Source organism: Macaca mulatta, chromosome 15, assembly GCF_049350105.2.
Source record: "Macaca mulatta isolate MMU2019108-1 chromosome 15, T2T-MMU8v2.0, whole genome shotgun sequence".
NCBI classification, from domain to species: domain Eukaryota; kingdom Metazoa; phylum Chordata; class Mammalia; order Primates; family Cercopithecidae; genus Macaca; species Macaca mulatta.
Genome location: NC_133420.1, coordinates 77,921,039 through 77,938,230, shown reverse-complemented (window position 1 = coordinate 77,938,230; position 17,192 = coordinate 77,921,039). Strand labels below are relative to the sequence as shown.

General features: G+C 35.3%; 2 protein-coding genes across 2 annotated transcripts; both read right to left on the bottom strand.

Annotated features, from left to right (window-relative positions):
- Window positions 1–6,169: 6,169 nt before the first annotated feature.
- Window positions 6,170–7,428, bottom strand: LOC710568 (interferon alpha-4-like). Its single transcript, XM_015117658.3, has one exon. It carries the CDS (start codon window positions 7,097–7,099, stop codon window positions 6,530–6,532), a length of 570 nt encoding a protein of 189 aa, XP_014973144.2. The 5' UTR covers window positions 7,100–7,428; the 3' UTR covers window positions 6,170–6,529.
- Window positions 7,429–14,324: 6,896 nt separating this feature from the next.
- On the bottom strand, window positions 14,325–15,926 carry LOC710487 (interferon alpha-14). Its single transcript, XM_001107576.5, has one exon. The coding sequence runs from the start codon at window positions 15,346–15,348 to the stop codon at window positions 14,689–14,691; it is 660 nt and encodes a 219-aa protein (XP_001107576.3). The 5' UTR covers window positions 15,349–15,926; the 3' UTR covers window positions 14,325–14,688.
- Window positions 15,927–17,192: the final 1,266 nt, after the last annotated feature.

Below are 17,192 nucleotides of genomic sequence, written 5' to 3'. Positions count from 1 at the left end.
AGCACAGCAACATGGCACATGTATAGCTATTTAACAAACCTGCATGTTTTGCACATGTACCCTAGAACTTAAAGTATAATAAAAGAAAAGAATGACCAGAAGGGAACTTAGAAAATATCTTGAGACAGATGAAAATGTAAACACAACATAACAAAATGTATGTGATGCAGTGAAAACAGAGCTAAAGGGGAAATTGAAAGCTATAAAAGTTTATATTTAAAAAGAAGAAAGACCTCAAACCAATGAACTAACTTTACAAATTAAGGAAGTAGAAAAAGTAGAAATAAACACAGAGCTAGGAAGAGGAAGAAAATAAGAAAGACTAAAGCAGAAATTAATAAAATACAGAATAGAAAAGCAATTAACTTGAAATACCATTTGACCCAGCCATCCCTTTACTGGGTTTATACCGAAAGGTATTATAAATCATGCTGCTATAAAGACACATGCACATGTATGTTTATTGTGGCACTATTCACAATAGCAAAAACTTGGAACCAACCCAGATGTCCCTCAATGATAGACTGGATTAAGGAAATGTGGCACATGGCTGGGCGTGGTGGCTCACACCTGTAATCCCAGCACTTTGGGAGGCCACGGCGGGCGGATCACAAGGTCAGGCGATCGAGACCAGCCTGGCTAACATGGTGAAACCCTGTCTCTACTAAAAATACAAAAAAGTTAGCCAGGCATGGTGGCGGGTGCCTGTAGTCCCAGCTACTCGGGAGGCTGAGGCAGGAGAATGGCATGAACCCAGGAGGAGGAACTTGCAGTGAGCCGAGGTCACACCACTGCACTCCAGCCTGGGCGACAAAGCGAGACTCCGTCTCAAAAAAAAAAAAAAAAGAAAAGAAAAGAAAATGTGGCACACAGACACCATGGAATACTATGGAGCCATAAAAAAGATGTGCTCATGCCTTTTGTAGGGACATAGATGAAGCTGGAAACCCTTATTCTCAGCAAACTATCACAAGGACAAAAAAAACAAACACCGCATGTTCTCACTCATAGGTGGGAATTGAATAATGAGAACACTTGGAAACAGGAATGGGAACATCACATACCAGAGCCTGTGGTGGGCTAGGGGGTAGAAGGGAGGGATAGCATTAGGAAATATACCTAATGTAAATGACGAGTTAATGGGTGCAGCACACCAACATGGCATATGTATACATATGTAACAAACCTGCACGTTGTGCACATGTACCCTAGAACTTAAAGTATAATAAAAAAAATAATAAAAAGGAAAGAAAAGCAATTAAAAAATCAATGGAAGTGAACATTGGTCTTTTGAAAGGATCAACAAAATTGACAAACCCTAAATTATATTAAGAGATAAGTAGAGAAAAATCACATGAAAGTCAGAAATAACAGAGGACATAAAACAACTGACGGCATAGAAGTAAAAAGGATTGGCCAGGAGCGGTGGCTCACGCCTGTCATCCCAGCACTTTGGGAGGCCGAGGCGGGCAGATCACAAGCTCAGGAGATCGAGACCATCCTAGTTAACACAGTGAAACCCCATCTCTACTAAAAATACAAAAGGAAATTAGCTGGGCATGGTGGCAGGTGCCTGTAGTCCCAGCTACTCAGGAGGATGAGGCAGGAGCATGGCCTGAACCCGGGAGTCAGAGCTTGCGGTAAGTGGAGATCGTGCTACTGCACTGCAGCCTGGGCGACACAGCGAGACTTGGTCTCCAAAAAAAAAAAAAGAAGAAGTAAAAAGGATTATAACAGACTACTATGAGCAATTATACTCCAACAAAGTGATTAACCTGTAAGACATAAATAAATTCCTAGAAACAAACAACTTACCAAGACCAAATCATGAATAAACAAAAAATCTGACTAGACCTATAACAAGCAAGGAGATCAAATCAGTCATCAAACTTCCCAATAACAACAACAATATAGGGGAGCCACATGACTAAGCCTGACAACTGACCACCACACCTAAGGGTCACCTACTAGATCATGCCCAAAGCTTCAACACTAAAATATCTCACTAACATATCCTCATTAAACCAAAGACAAGTCAGCTACAAATAAAGACCCTGCACAAAGCTGCAGCCCTGTGGAAACATCCAGAAAAGAAGTGTATTTATTGACTGAACTCAAGCTACACTCCCATATGCAGAGATGAGAAAGAACCAATGCAAGAACTACAGTAACTCAAATGGACGGAGTTTCTTATGTCCTTCAAATAATCACACTAGTTCTCCAACAAGGGTTCTTAACCAAAATGAGTTAGCTACAGTGACAGAGATATAATTCAGTATATGGATAGAACGGAATTTCACTGAGATTCAGGAAAACAGTAAAACCTAAACCAAGGAAACTAAGAATCACAATCAAAGGATACAGGAGCCGACAGACAAAACAGCCAGTATGAAAAACAACCTAATGGACCTAATAGATCTAAAAAACACTATAAGAGTTTCACAATGCAATCACAAGTATTAACAGCAGAATAGACCAAGCTGAGGAAAGAATCTCAGGACTTGAAGACTGGTTCTCCGAAATAAGACAGTCAGACAAAACTAAAGAAAAAAGAATGAAGAGCAATGAACAAACCTCCAAGAAACAGGGGACTGTATAAAGAGGCCAAATCTAGGAATCACTTGCATCCTTAGAAGAGACAGGGAGAAAACAAACAACTTGGAAAATATATTTCAGGATATCATCTATGAAAAGTTCCACAACCTTGATGGAGCCCAAAAGTCAAATTCCCTTGAAGTTCTACACCCAGATTGGGAGGCTGTTCTAATTCTTAGTGTTGCACAATACATATAGGAAGGGATAAGTTAGGAAGCCCTGGGGAGGCCAGGCAGGTTGGAGGAAAGGCACACATCCTGACCCTTTCTCTTTCCCCATAGCTGTCCATTGCCCCAAGAGGACATGTCCTGCCTGAAGCTGGGATTATTTTCTCTCTCTAAGATCCAAAAGTTAAGGAAATGGGTTAATTCCAGTACCGGGGTCAGTTCTTTCTTGGGAAGAGCCTCTTTTTAGCTATGAAGATACATCTCCAGTCAGGAGGCCTACTTATGCATCAGCAGCCTGTTCACAGACTTGGTTGCCGTCTTGATGCATTTTGACCAGTTGGGGGCGCTCATTCCCTGTAAATGTTGTAATAGTCTCCAAACCTGCCTTTTATTTCATTTGCTAAGCTACTGTTATGTCATTGTAACAGAGACATTCCCTCTTTGTCAGAAATATTCATCATAAGAAAGGAAAAGGAATATTTTATAAAAGAGTTTCTGAAAAACCTAGAACTTTTATTGAACTTCTGCTTTCATTTGTGATTTTGTACTCTTAAGGGGAAAGTGATGGGTAAAACCCACAAGAGAACTGAAAACAGGTGTGTGAAGAGTCAGTGCAGGCTAATGATGAGTGAAGAAGAGAGCACGGTGCCGATTTCTAGAGGAAGAGGAAGGAAACTAATGTGATACGGGAGTGAAAAATGGGATACAGAAAAGCAGGGAGGAAAGGGGAAAGTGTGTCAGCTCCCAGAACCAGCAAAGATGTATATTTTACTTAAGTTTAGGAGACTACCTTCATATGGGAGTGTCCTCTGGAATTCTGAGAGCCAGGAAACGAATGTGCCAGGTGCCAGAATCAGTTAACCATCAACACGTGTATTCTGCACTTCACTCTAGATGCTGCTCCTCTGTCAGGTATTTCTACAAGCCACCATTTCCTGACTGAATGTAAATAGGACTTTGAAATGAGGTGAGACCATTTTTCAGCCTCTTTACAATTCATGACAGAATTCTGTTTTTTGTTTTTTAGGCTGCCTAAAAAAATATATGCAAGCAGAATGGAATTTCAATGTAAAATAATTTCTTGTGATTTATACCTGATGTGTAAATTTTGTATTGGGATTTCCTAAATAATTATTAATCTCCTTTTTTCTCCAATTATACGCAACCATGTCCTGCTCTCTGAGGAGATGTTGCATTTTCAGCTGATTTTGACCAACTTTCTTCCTTTCTGTTTTTTTGACATTGCTTTAAGTCCTGGAATACATGTGCAGAATGAGCAGATTTGTTACATAGGTATACGTGTGCCATGGTGGTTTGCTGCACCTATCAACTCGTCACCTAGAATTTAAGCACAATTTTTTTTTAATCCCGTCTATCATTGATGGTCATTTTGGTTGGTTTCTTGTCTGTGCTATTGTAAATAGTGCTGCAATAAACATACACGTGCATGTATTTTTATAATAGAATGATTTATATTTCTTTGGGTATATACTCAGCAATGGGATTGCTGGGTCAAATGGTATTTCTGGTTCTGGATCCTTGATGAATTGCCACACTGTCTTCCACAATGGTTGAACTAATTTACATTCCTACCAACAGTGTAAAACCTTTCCTATTTTTCCACAGCTTCACCAGCATCTGTTATTTCCTGACTTTTTAATAATCGCCATTCTGAGTGGCATGAGATGGTATGTCATTGTAGTTTTGATTTGCATTTCTGTAATGATCAGTGATGTTGAGCTTTTCTCATGTTTATTGGCCACATAAAAGTCTTCTTTTGAGAAGCATCTGTTCTTGTCCTTTGCCAAGTTTTTGATGGGGCTTTTTTTTTTTGGTAAATTTGTTTACGTTCCTTGTACATTCTGGATATTAGACCTTCGTCAGATGGGTAGACCGCAAAAATTTTCTCCCATTCTGTAGGCTGCCTGTTTGCTCTGATGATTGATAGCTTCTTTTGCTGTGCAAAGGCTCTTTAATTAGATGCCATTTGTCAATTTTAGCTTTTGTTGCAGTTGCTTTTCGTGATTTCATCATAAAATCTTTGTCCATGCCTATGTCCTGAACGCTATTGCCTAAGTTTTCTTCTAGGGTTTTTATGGTTTTGGGTTTTACATTTAAGTGTTTAATCCATCTTGAGTTAATTTCTGTATAACGTGTAAGGAACAGGTCCAGTTTCAGTTTTATGCTTATGGCTCTCCAGTTTTCCCAGCACCATTTATTAAATAGGGAATCTTCTCCCCATTCCTAAAGTATTGAGAAAGAGAATCTCTTTTCCAGTTTCTGATTTTATTTTATGAAAGAAATGTGTCAGTTTTTACTGATATTTAACAAATTAATCAAAATTTTGATCAATTACTATTGTAAATAATTTTATATTTTATGCTTTAAATATATAAAAAGTAAGTGTATTAATATGATTTACCAATGCATCACATTTATGAAAATTATTCAGTGACATATATTTTCAAAAGGGAAACACTATGCAGATAAAAGATAATCCACATTTTTGGAGAGTGCAACCTTATTAGTTCCCTCCATTGCAAAGGCAGATCTCTCACAATTTTCCGTATGTGTTATCTTGATTTTCTTTTCTCATTCACTCTTCTACCTACCCCAATATGGCTTCTGCTGATTAATTCTATCAATCCAGCTCTCAGTAAGCTCTGCACTGCCATCTCTTTTCTTGCTGTAGTGCTCAGTTTTAACTCACGTTTTCCATAAGTCTGTTGATTTTTTTCTAAGCACATTTATTTTCTAAATACACTTTTATCACCATTCCCTCTTGCCCTTCTGATATTAAGGTATTCCACGTCTGTTTTCTTTGTGTCTCTTCTGTTCCCACACTTAAACGTTGGAAGGTCCTCAGAATCCAGTTTAAGTCTTTTTTTCCTTCTCCACTTGCTCCCCACATGACAGCCATTCCATTTCATTTTTGGCCTTTCAATTGCCAGTTAGGAATTTCCAGATATGGTATTCCTTGAAAACTGCAAACTCATTTATCTGACTGGCAATGTACATTTTCAATTACATGTTGAAAGTCAGTTTACAGAGAATATCTCTGCTTTAATTTCCAGACATGTCTCAATCTACCTTCTGCTAAGAGGAATTCATTGTTTTTTTACTTCCTCACAATTCAGCAGTCAGCATAACTGACATTAACTCAGCATTATTATTGTTCTTAGATTTCTTTCTGGACAAAAATCAAAGATACAAGAGAACAGGAACTGTATTTTTTATGCTCACGTTTATATCTTGAAGTCAACATATAACCTGGTATAGAAAAATATATTGTTCTATAACTTGAATAAAATTGATAGTTAACTTAATTAAATCATCTATTTTTAAGTCAAGGTGTACAGTCAGGCTTGGTGTTTTATCTTAAAGAATAAACAAACACAAGAAATTTTGTGTAGTAAAAATTTAATGAAAAAGAAATTAATATATTGGCTACATAAGAAGAACATATATTGTTACATTAACCACAATGTAAAGGTACACATGATATTACATAAAAATAATTTAAATCTTAAAAATAGTTAAATAAATATTTAAATAAATAGATGAACAGAGACATCAGCACGGCCTTCTGTAAAGGACTAGTGCCTGCACAGGCAAACACGATGCTTCTTTACACTCCTGAAAACATTTGAAAATTTGGATTCAACTCGTGGTGGTTATAGGAGAAATTAGTCTTTGAAATGGAAGAACTCATGAAAGTGTGAGATGATGTATAGTCAATGAGGATCATTTCCATGTTGAACCAGTTTTCAATCCTTCCTCCTTAATCTTTTTTGCAAGTTTGTTGAAAAAGAGAGGGATCTCATGATTTCTGCTCTGACAACCTCCCAGGCACAAGGGCTGTATTTCTTCTCCATCAGATAGAGAGTGATTCTTTGGAAGTATTTCCTCACAGCCAGGATGGAGTCCTCATTCATCAGGGGAGTCTCTTCTACCCCAGCCTCCTGTATCACACAGGCTTCCAGGTCATTCAGTTGCTGGAAAAGTTCAATGTAGAATTTGTCTAGGAGGGTCTCATCCCAAGCAGCAGATGAGTCCTTTGTGCTGAAGAGATTGAAGGTCTGCTGGATCATCTCATGGAGGACAGAGATGGCTTCAGCCTTCTGGAACTGGTTGCCATCAAACTCCTCCTGGGGGAATGCAAAGTCATGCCTGTCCTTCAGGCAGGAGGGAAGAGAGATTCTTTGCATTTGTGCCAGGAGTATCAAGGCCCTCCTATGACCCAGGCTGTGGGTCTGAGGCAGATCACAGCCCAGAGAGCAGATGGATTTGTAGCTGAGCACCACCACGGCCATCAGTAAAGAAAAGGACAGGGCCATTGGGATGTTGCAAATATTGCTAGGCTACGTGAGGTGGGTAACCTTGAACCTTGGCCTCTAGGTTTTCTGAAGACTTTGCTCTGTGCATGGGTCTTAAATAGTGAACATAATAATTTCCATTTTCTAAATGCCCTAGTTTTACTTTCTATCTCTGTTTTTGCTTTCTTTATTCACTCTCTACATATGTTTAAAGATGCTTTTCATTTTTTTCATCATTGCCTACTTTTCCCCTGCACTCAAAACTTTTTATGGTATTTTTTTTCTAATTGAAATCTTCATAAAATTTTAATAACACAGATTTGGCATATCTATTTATGTATACTGTGTAAACCTCTACTTCACAGATAAAGACTATAAAGTTTGCTCTTTTTATTTGATGTAAAGTTAAGAATGACAGAAAAGTTAACCTAAAATCTAAGTTTAAAAGCTATTGACATTTAACTTAATTTGATGAGTATAATTGTAGAATAACTTTTAATGTAATTTGTTCATGTAAATATTGTTGTATCAAATTACATATGCAAAATAAAAATCTATATAAATACACATTAATCATATGAATGTAATGACATACCTAATCATTCAAAATTCCAAAAAAATGAACCAGTTGTTTAAAATTTTTCTCACAGTATATGAAGCTTTGAATTTTGCTTTATACGAGAAAATAATTTGTAAACTTCACTAGCTGCAATATTAATCCAGATATTGCCAACACTTTTTTCTTTTCAGAACTTGACATACATATTGATGTGTTGTATAACTTTAGCAGAAATAAATCATATAATATAAGGTATTTGCAATGAATTCTCAAAGTCTACAAAACATCCTGAAGAACTGAGGAGAAAACATATGTAATAACCATAAGACAGTCAATGGCAGCCCAAAGGTATGCAGGTTAAATCCACATATTGTGATAAGACTTTAAGACCCAGCAAAAAAATGGACAAAAAGTCCTCCAATCACAGTCATCTATTTGACATAGGTTTTTAACACTGATCTTGCAAATATTTTGTGTATCTTCATGAACTCAATATTAGTGCTTCTCATGTGATACACAACAAAACCCAGTGAGAAAGATGAATATTAAGCAATCAAATTTTGTTGGATAGACTTGTTGGAGGTCACGAGCTGTTGTAATATGTCAGACTTGTTTATACTATGAGAAATAATTTTTGTACCCTTCAAAGAAGTATCATTCCAATAAACATATGTGACTTAGAAAATATTATCAATTAAGTCATTTTGGCATTTTTCATCGAAGTTCAAATTCCCTAAAGGTTTTCAGAAGTTCCTATCCAAGTCAATTCTTATCGAATAAAAAATATCATCTTTGTTCTCAATTCATAAATTTATAAATATTGAATATTATCATGTAAAGAATCAACTTTCAGAGGGGTCCTGAACTCTGACTCTAACTTTTTATTTTGTATAAGAAGTTAGTTTGTCTCAGCCTATAGAGGCTGAGTCCTTAAATGGAATGAGCTCTGCTTTAGCCAATCAGCTATTTAGTAAGTGGAGTTTTTACTAGTTTGTCATTTTTTCTTCTACTAGGAAGTGTTCAAGAATGAGGCTATTTTGCTTCATCATGGCCATATTTGCTGGGATTATAATAGACAATGACAAAAATGTCCATTCAGCTCTTATTGAGAGTCAATAATGCCCATGTAGTTTACTGCTAAAACGACTGGGATTTTAGTTTTTTTAAGGTGCATGTAGATCTAGGGATTCCAATTGCAAGAGCAGCACAATATCATCCTCTGCCCAGCACTATATTAACCATTTATGACTTCATCTCTGATCTGCCCTCTACTTTGTTATAATTGAAAATAACTAGCCTGTTGTCAAATACAGATTCACATATCTAAATTCAAACTCTCCAATTCACACAGTTTATAGGAATCAGACAAGTTACTATTCCCAAAAGTAGGGAATAATAGCCTCTGTCCCCCAGATAATCCTACAGCTTTCCTTCCCTGTATCAAATCCCCAGAATGTGTATGTGAACTGTAAATACTTGTGACATCATTTTTCCATCATTTATAAATTTCAGCTTCAAATCATGTGATAATCTTTAGATGACACTAGTAGAAAATGAGCCTGTTTATATAAAGGTAGAGATTATGAAATGGATCAATTTTAGAAAATAACCACATTTTAGAAATTTAGAAATTTTAGAAACAAACACATTTTATTATTCATTATTTTAAATGATTCATTTAAATTCTTCATATCATTGAACAATTAAAATATTATACATTGTGAAATGTGCACCAGGGTTTCCATAATAAAGGAGTCTTCATTTCAGAAACGTATATTTTATACATTAATTTAGTAGTTTATCCAGTCAACAAGCTTGTATTGAATTTTGGGCTCATCCTTATTATCAGACTCTGAGAATACAGGGCAAGTTTGCCCAAGTTATTATTCTTAGTCTTTAAAACACTGGGGGAGAGAGTATTTTTTCTTTTTTCACTTGAGATTGTATTGGGAATTTTTGCATACACATTTTTATGTAGTGTTTTACTGTGAAAATTTGTTTATATTTTGATTTCTTTGATTTTTATATTCAGGTTAGTGTCGATGAAACAATATAAATATAATTTTTAAATGGGCTATACGGTGGTTCTATGTGGCATTCACAACAACAAATATATTTATATTTCTCACTTCACTTTTCCTAGAAAGTGAAAGTGGTCTGATTTTTCATCTTAATTTGTGAGAACAAAAAGAAAACAAATGTAGGTCTAAATGTGATAAACCTGTAAGAGGAGAAATACCTAATGTAAATGATGAGTTAATGGGTATAGCAAACCAACATGATACATGTAGGGCTATTTAACAAACCTGCAAGCTTTGCACATGTGCCCTAGAACTTAAAGTATAATAAAAGAAAAGAATGACCAGAAGGGAACTTAGAAAATATCTTGAGACAGATGAAAATGAAAATACATCTTACCAAAATATATGTGATGCAGTGAAAACAGAGCTAAAGGGGATACTGAAAGCTTTAAAAGCTTATATTAAAAAAGAAGAAAGGCTTCAAACCAATGAACAAATTTCACAAGTTAAGGAAGTAGAAAAAGAAAAAATAAACACACAGCTAGGAAGAGGAAGAAAATAAGAAAGATGAAATTTTATTAATAAGAAATTAATAAAATACAGAATAGAAAAGCAATTAAAAAATCAATGGAACTAAGCGTTAGTCTTTTGAAAGGATCAGTTGAAAGCTATAAAAGCTTATATTAAAAAAGAAGAAAGACCTCAAACCAATGAACTAACTTTAAAAGTTAAGGAACTAGAAAAAGAAGAAATAAACACATAGCTAGGAAGAGGAAGAAAGTAAGAAAGACGAAAGAGCTTAGAAAATATCTTGAGTGAGATGAAAATGAAAACACAACATACCAAAATGTATGTGATGCTGTGAAAACAGCTAAAGAGGAAATTGAAAGCTATAAAGGCTTATATTAAAAAAGAAGAAAGACCTCAAACCAATGAACTAACTTTACAAGTTAAGGAAGTAGAAAAAGAAGAAATAAACACATAGCTAGGAAGAGGAAGAAAATAAGAAAGATGAAATTTTATTAATAAAGAAATTAATAAAATACAGAATAGAAAAGCAATTAAAAAATCAATGGAACTAAGCGTTGGTCTTTTGAAAGGATCAACAAAATTGACAAACCCTGAAGTGTATTAAGAGATAAGTAGAGAAAAATCAAATAAAAATCAGAAATAACAGAGGACACATAACAACTGATGGCATAGAGGTAAAAAGGATTGGCCGAGCGCGGTGGCTCACGCCTGTCATCCCAGCACTTTGGGAGGCCGAGACAGGCGGATCACGAGGTCAGGAGATCGAGACCATCCGAGCTAACACAGTGAAACCCCATCTCTACTAAAAATACAAAAAGAAATTAGCCAGGCTTGGTGGCGGGTGCCTGTAGTCTCAGCTACTCAGGAGGCTGAGACAGGAGATGGCCTGAACTCTGGAGGCAGAGCTTGCAGTGAGTGGAGATCTCGCCTCTGCACTCCAGCCCGGTCGACAGAGAGAGACTCCGTCTCTAAATAAATAAATAAATAAATACATAGATAGATAAATAAGTAAAAAGGATTATAACAGACTACTATGAGCAATTATACTCCAACAAATTGATTAACCTGGAAGAAATATATAAATTCCTAGAAACAAACAACTTACCAAGACCAAATTGTGAATAAACAAAAAATCTGACTAGACCTATAACTAGTAAGGAGATCGAATCAGTCATCAAACTTCCCAATAACAAAAACAACAACAACAACAACAACAACAGCAAAACATAATCGGATGGCTTCAGTGGATAATTCTATCCAACATTTAGGGAATTAACACCAATCTTTCTCAAAATCTTCCAAAAAATTGAAGAGGAAGGAATAGTTTCAAACTCATTTCATGAGACGAGCATTTCCCTGATGTCAAAGCCACATAAGGATACTGCAAGAAAACTACAGATCCATTTCCCCGATAGATATTGATACAAAAATCCTCACTAAAATACTTGTAAACCAAATTCAACAGCACAATAAAAGGATTATACATCATGACCAAGGGGGATTTACTACTCGGTTGGAAGAATGTTTCAACATATGAAAATTAATCAATGCAATACATCACATTAAAAAAATGAATGAAAAATATACATAATAATCTCTATAGATACAGAAAAAGAAATTGACCAAATTTCATATCCTTTCATGATAAAAAACATTCGACAAACTTGGAATAAAAGGAAGTTAGCTCAACATAATAAAGACCATATACGAGAATCCCACAATTAACATTATATTCAATGGTGAGAAACTGAAAGCTTTTCCTCTAAGATGAGGAACAAGGCAGGGAGGCCACTCTTACCACTTTTATATAACATAACATTTGTAGATCTAGCCATAGCAATTAACAAGAAAAAGAAATAAAAAGCGTTCATATTGGAAAGGAAGAAGTAAAATAATCTTTTTTCAGATAGCCTGATCGTGTATGTAGAAAACTCTAAGTTTACACACATACACACACTCACATACAAACTATTAGAACTAATAAATGAATTCAGCAAAGTTGTAAAATATAAAATTAAGATGCAAAAATAAGTAGCATTTTTATATGCTAACAATGGACAAATCTGAAAAGGAAACTGAAAAAACAAAACCCATTTGCAATAGCATCAAAACAGTAAAGTACTCAGGAAAAAACTTAAACAAAGTGGAAAAAGATTTATATATTGAAAACTAGCAAACACTGCTGAAAGAAATTAAGGAAGAGAAATGAAAAGACATTTCTGGTCATGGATTGGGAAGCCTGTCATTGTTATGATTTTCAAACTATCCAAAGCAATACACAGATACAATGCAAGCCCTCTCAAAATCACTAAGGCATTTTTGGAAGAAGTAAAAAAATCTGTCCTATTTTTCTACAGCTTCACCAGCATCTGTTATTTCCTGACTTTTTAGTAATCGCCAGTCTGAGTGGCATGAGATGGTATCTCACGGTGGTTTTGGTTTTCATTTCTCTAGTGATCAGTGATGCTGAGCTTCTTTTATGTTTATTGGCCGCATATATGTCTGTTTTTAAGAAGTGTCTGTTCATGTCTTTGCCTACTTTTTGATGGGCCTTTTTTTTTTTTTTTGGTAAATTTTTTTAAGTTCTTCGTACATTCTGGATATTAGACCTTTGTCGGATGGGTAGACTACAAAAATTTTCTCCCATACTCTAGGCTGCTCGTTCGCTCTGATGATAGATAGTTTCTTTTGCTGTGCAGAAGCTCTTTAATTAGATGCTATTTGTCAATTTTAGCTTTTGTTGCAGTTGGTTTTGGTGATTTCATCATATAATCTTCGCCCATGCCTATGTCCTGAATGCTATTGCCTATGTTTCTTCTAGGGTTTTTATGGTTTTGGGTTTTATATAAGTCTTTAATCCATCTTGAGCTAATTTTTATATAAGGTGTAAGGAAGGGGTCCAGTTTCAGTTTTCTGCATACAACTCTCCAGTTTTCACAGTAGCATTTATTAAACAGGGAATCCTTTCCCCATTCCCAAAGTATTGAGAAAGAGAATCTCTTTTCCAGTTTCTGATTTTATTTTATGATAGAAATGTGTCAGTTTTTACTGACAATTAACAGAGTATTAATCAAAATAATGATTAATTACTCTTGTTATATTTTATGCTTTAAATATATAAAATATTAAATGTATTAATGTGATTTACCAGTGAATCACATTTATGAAATTTATTCAGTGACATATATTTTCAAAAGGGAAACACTATGCAGATAAAAGATAATCCACATTTTTTTGGAGTCCAACTTATTACTTCCCACCTTTACAAAGGCAGATCTCCCACAATTTTCTATATGTGTTATCTTGATTTTTCTTTTCTCATTAATTCTTCTACCTACCCCAAAATGGCTTCTGCTGATTAATTCTATCAATCCAGCTCTCAGTAAGCTCTGCACTGCCATCTCTTTTCTTGCTGTAGTGCTCAGTTTTAATTCACATTTTTCGTAAGTCTATTGATTCTTTTTCTAAGCACATTTATTTTCTAAATATGCTTTTATCACCATTCCCTCTTGTCCTTCTGCTGTTAAGGTATTTCACCTCTGTTTTCTGTGTGTCTCTTCTGTTCCCCTACTTTAAAATCGTGGAAGGTCCTCAGAATCCAGTTTAAGTCTTTTTTTTCCCTCTCCACTTGCTCCCCAAATGACAGCCTTCATTTTTGGCCTTTCCATTGCCAGTTAGGAACTTCCAGATATGGTATTCCTTGGAAACTGCAAACTCATATATCTGACTAGCAATGTGCATTTTCAATTACATGTTTGAAAGTCAGTTTATAGAGAATATCTCTTCTTTTAATTCCAGACATGTCTCAATCTACCTTCTGCTAAGAAAAATTCATTGCTTTTTGACTTCCTCACTATACAGCAGTTAGCATAACTGATATTAATTCAGTATTATTATTATTTTTAGATTTCTTTCTGGACAAAAGTCAAATATACAAGAGAACAGGAACTGTAGTTTTTATGTTCATGTTTATATCCTGAAGGCAACATATAACCTGGTATGGAAAAATGTATTTTTCTATAACTTGAATAGAATTATGATAGGTAACTTAATTAAATCATCTATTTTTAAGTCAGGTTGTACAGTCAGGCTTTGCATTTTATCTTAAAGAATAAACAAACACAAAAAATTTTGTATAGTAAAAATTTAGTGAAAATGGAAATTAATATATTGGCCAAATATGAAGAACATATATTATTATGTTAACCACAATGTAAAGGTACACACGATATTACATTAAAAATAATTTAAATATTTAAAATAGTTAAATAAATAAATATTCAAATAAATAGATGAACAGAGACATCAGCGTGGTCATCTGTAAAGGACTAGTGCCTGCACAGGCAAACACGATGCTTCTTTACACTCCTGAAAACATTAGAAAATTTTGATTCAACTCGTGGTGGTTATAAGAGACATGAGTCTTTGAAATGGAAGAACTCATTAAAGTGTGAGATGATGTATAGTCAATGAGGATCATTTCCATGTTGAACCAGTTTTCAATCCTTCCTCCTTAATCTTTTTTGCAAGTTTGTTGAAAAAGAGAGGGATCTCATGATTTCTGCTCTGACAACCTCCCAGGCACAAGGGCTGTATTTCTTCTCCGTCAGATAGAGAGTGATTCTTTGGAAGTATTTCCTCACAGCCAGGATGGAGTCCTCATTCATCAGGGGAGTCTCTTCTACCCCAGCCTCCTGTATCACACAGGCTTCCAGGTCATTCAGTTGCTGGAAAAGTTCAATGTAGAATTTGTCTAGGAGGGTCTCATCCCAAGCAGCAGATGAGTCCTTTGTGCTGAAGAGATTGAAGGTCTGCTGGATCATCTCATGGAGGAGAGAGATGGCTTGAGTATTCTGGAACTGGTTGCCATCAAACTCCTCCTGGGGAAATTCAAAGTCATTTCTGTCCTTCAGGCATGAAAAAGGAGAGATTCTCCTCATTTGTGCCATGAGCATCAAAGTCCTCCTGTTATTCATGTTGTGGGTTTGAGATGGATTACAGCCCAGAGAGCAGCTTGACTTGTAGCTAAGCACCAGCAGGGCCATCATTAAAGCAAAGGGCAATGCCATTGGGAATCCTGAAGATGCTGCTGGGCTGGTTGATGAGGAGTAACCCTGAACCCTGGGCTGTAAGTTTTCTGAAGACCTTGCTCTGTGCATAGGTTTTAAATAGGGAACATACTAGCTTCCATTTTCTGAACGTCTTCATGTTTCTTTCTACTTCTCTTTTGGCTTTCCTTTGTGTCATGTCTACACGGGTATAGAGCAGTTTCTCAACCACTTTTATTTTCATTATTACCTCCTCTTTCCCTGCCCCATAGCCTTTTTAGAAATTTCTTTCTAATTCAAAGTCCCATTAAGTTTTAATAACAGGGATACACCATATATTTGTTGAGGTACTCTACATATCTATTTATAAGGAGTGTAAAGTTTAATCTTTTAATTCAACTTAGTGTTAAGAATGACCAAATGGGCTGGGCCCAGTGGCTCACACTTATAATTCCAGCACTTTGGGAGGCCAAGGCAGGTGGATCACGAGGTCAGGAGTTCGAGACCTGCCTGGCCACCATGGTGAAACCCCATCTCTACTAAAAATACAAAAATTAGTTGGGCATGGTGGCAGGTGCCTGTAATCTTAGCTGCTCGGGAGGCTGGAGCAGGAGAATTGCTTGAACCTGGGAGGCAGATGTTGCAGTGAGCCGAGATTGCAATATTGCACTGCAGCCTGGGCGACAGAGTGAGGCTCCATCTCAAAAAAAGAAAAAAAAAAAGAAAAAAAAAAAGAAAAAAAAAAAAGAAAAGAAAGAAAAAAAGAAAGACCAAATGAAATTTTTAAGCTAAAAGTTAATGGTTAAATTTAAAACCCATGGGCATTTAACTCAATTTGTTTGTGTCTTTAAAGTGATTTATTTACCTATATAAAATGTAGTATGTTCAATTACATCAGCAAATTAACAAATTATAAAAACACATAATAATACCTAATACAATAAAATACTTAAAAACATTTAAAACTGCTAAAGACTATTAAAATTTAATTTTTTTAACATTTTCTTTTAGTCTATTTACCTTTTAATTTTCCTTCATGTTCGAAAATGTTTAACTTCACTAGCTGCTAGATATTCATCCAAATATTGTCTAGATTTTTTTTCTCTTCAGTGCTTGACAATTATTGATGTATTTGAACACCTTTAGTAGAATTAAATAATAAAATATAAAGTATTTGCATTTAATTCTTAAAGCCCACAACACAGTCAGAAATGCTAAGGATTAAACATAAGCAACATTCATAAGATGGCTGCTGACAGCCCATTTGTATACAGAGGCCACCTGAGATGATATGACTTTGACATCTAGTAAACCTTGGAAATTCCTCCAATCACAGCACCCATTTGACATAGGTGTGTAACACTGATCTTATATACCTTGTATCTTCCATGAACTCAATGTCAGTGCTTTTCATGTGACACACAAGAAAACCCACTGGAAAAAAAAGTACTAAGGAATAAGGTTTTGTCAGATAGAGTTGAGTTTTAGAGTGTTACCAATCACCGAAATACCTGAGATTTGTTTCCACACTCAGAAATAACTTTTACACCGTTGGGAGCAATATCATACGGAATGAGTATATGTAGCTAAGAAAAAAAACATTAATTTGATTAAACAAATTTTTTGGCACTAAAATTTAAATTTCCAAAGGACCTGCAGATGTTCCAATTCTGGTTCATTTTTATCAAACTAAAGGAAACCCTTTTTGTCCTGAATGTCCATAATAGGATGTAAATGTGATCACATAAATGTGTTGTACAATTGTTTTACATGCAGAACAGCAGAAACCTTTATTTCTCATTTTCATTTTCATTTTTATTGAAAACAAAGGTTGTCCACTTTTTGCATCCTAAAGAAGTGGGACAAAAGAAACCCCAAAACAAATGTATATCTAAATTTGATAAAAGTATAAAAAGGAAGCAATATATTAATGGGAAAAAACAAGGACAAAAAGC

Coding starts and splice junctions, on each gene's coding strand:
- LOC710568 (XM_015117658.3), bottom strand. CDS start 7,099: ATGGCCCTGTCCTTTTCTTTACTGATGGCCGTGGTGGTGCTCAGCTAC.
- LOC710487 (XM_001107576.5), bottom strand. CDS start 15,348: ATGCACAGAGCAAGGTCTTCAGAAAACTTACAGCCCAGGGTTCAGGGT.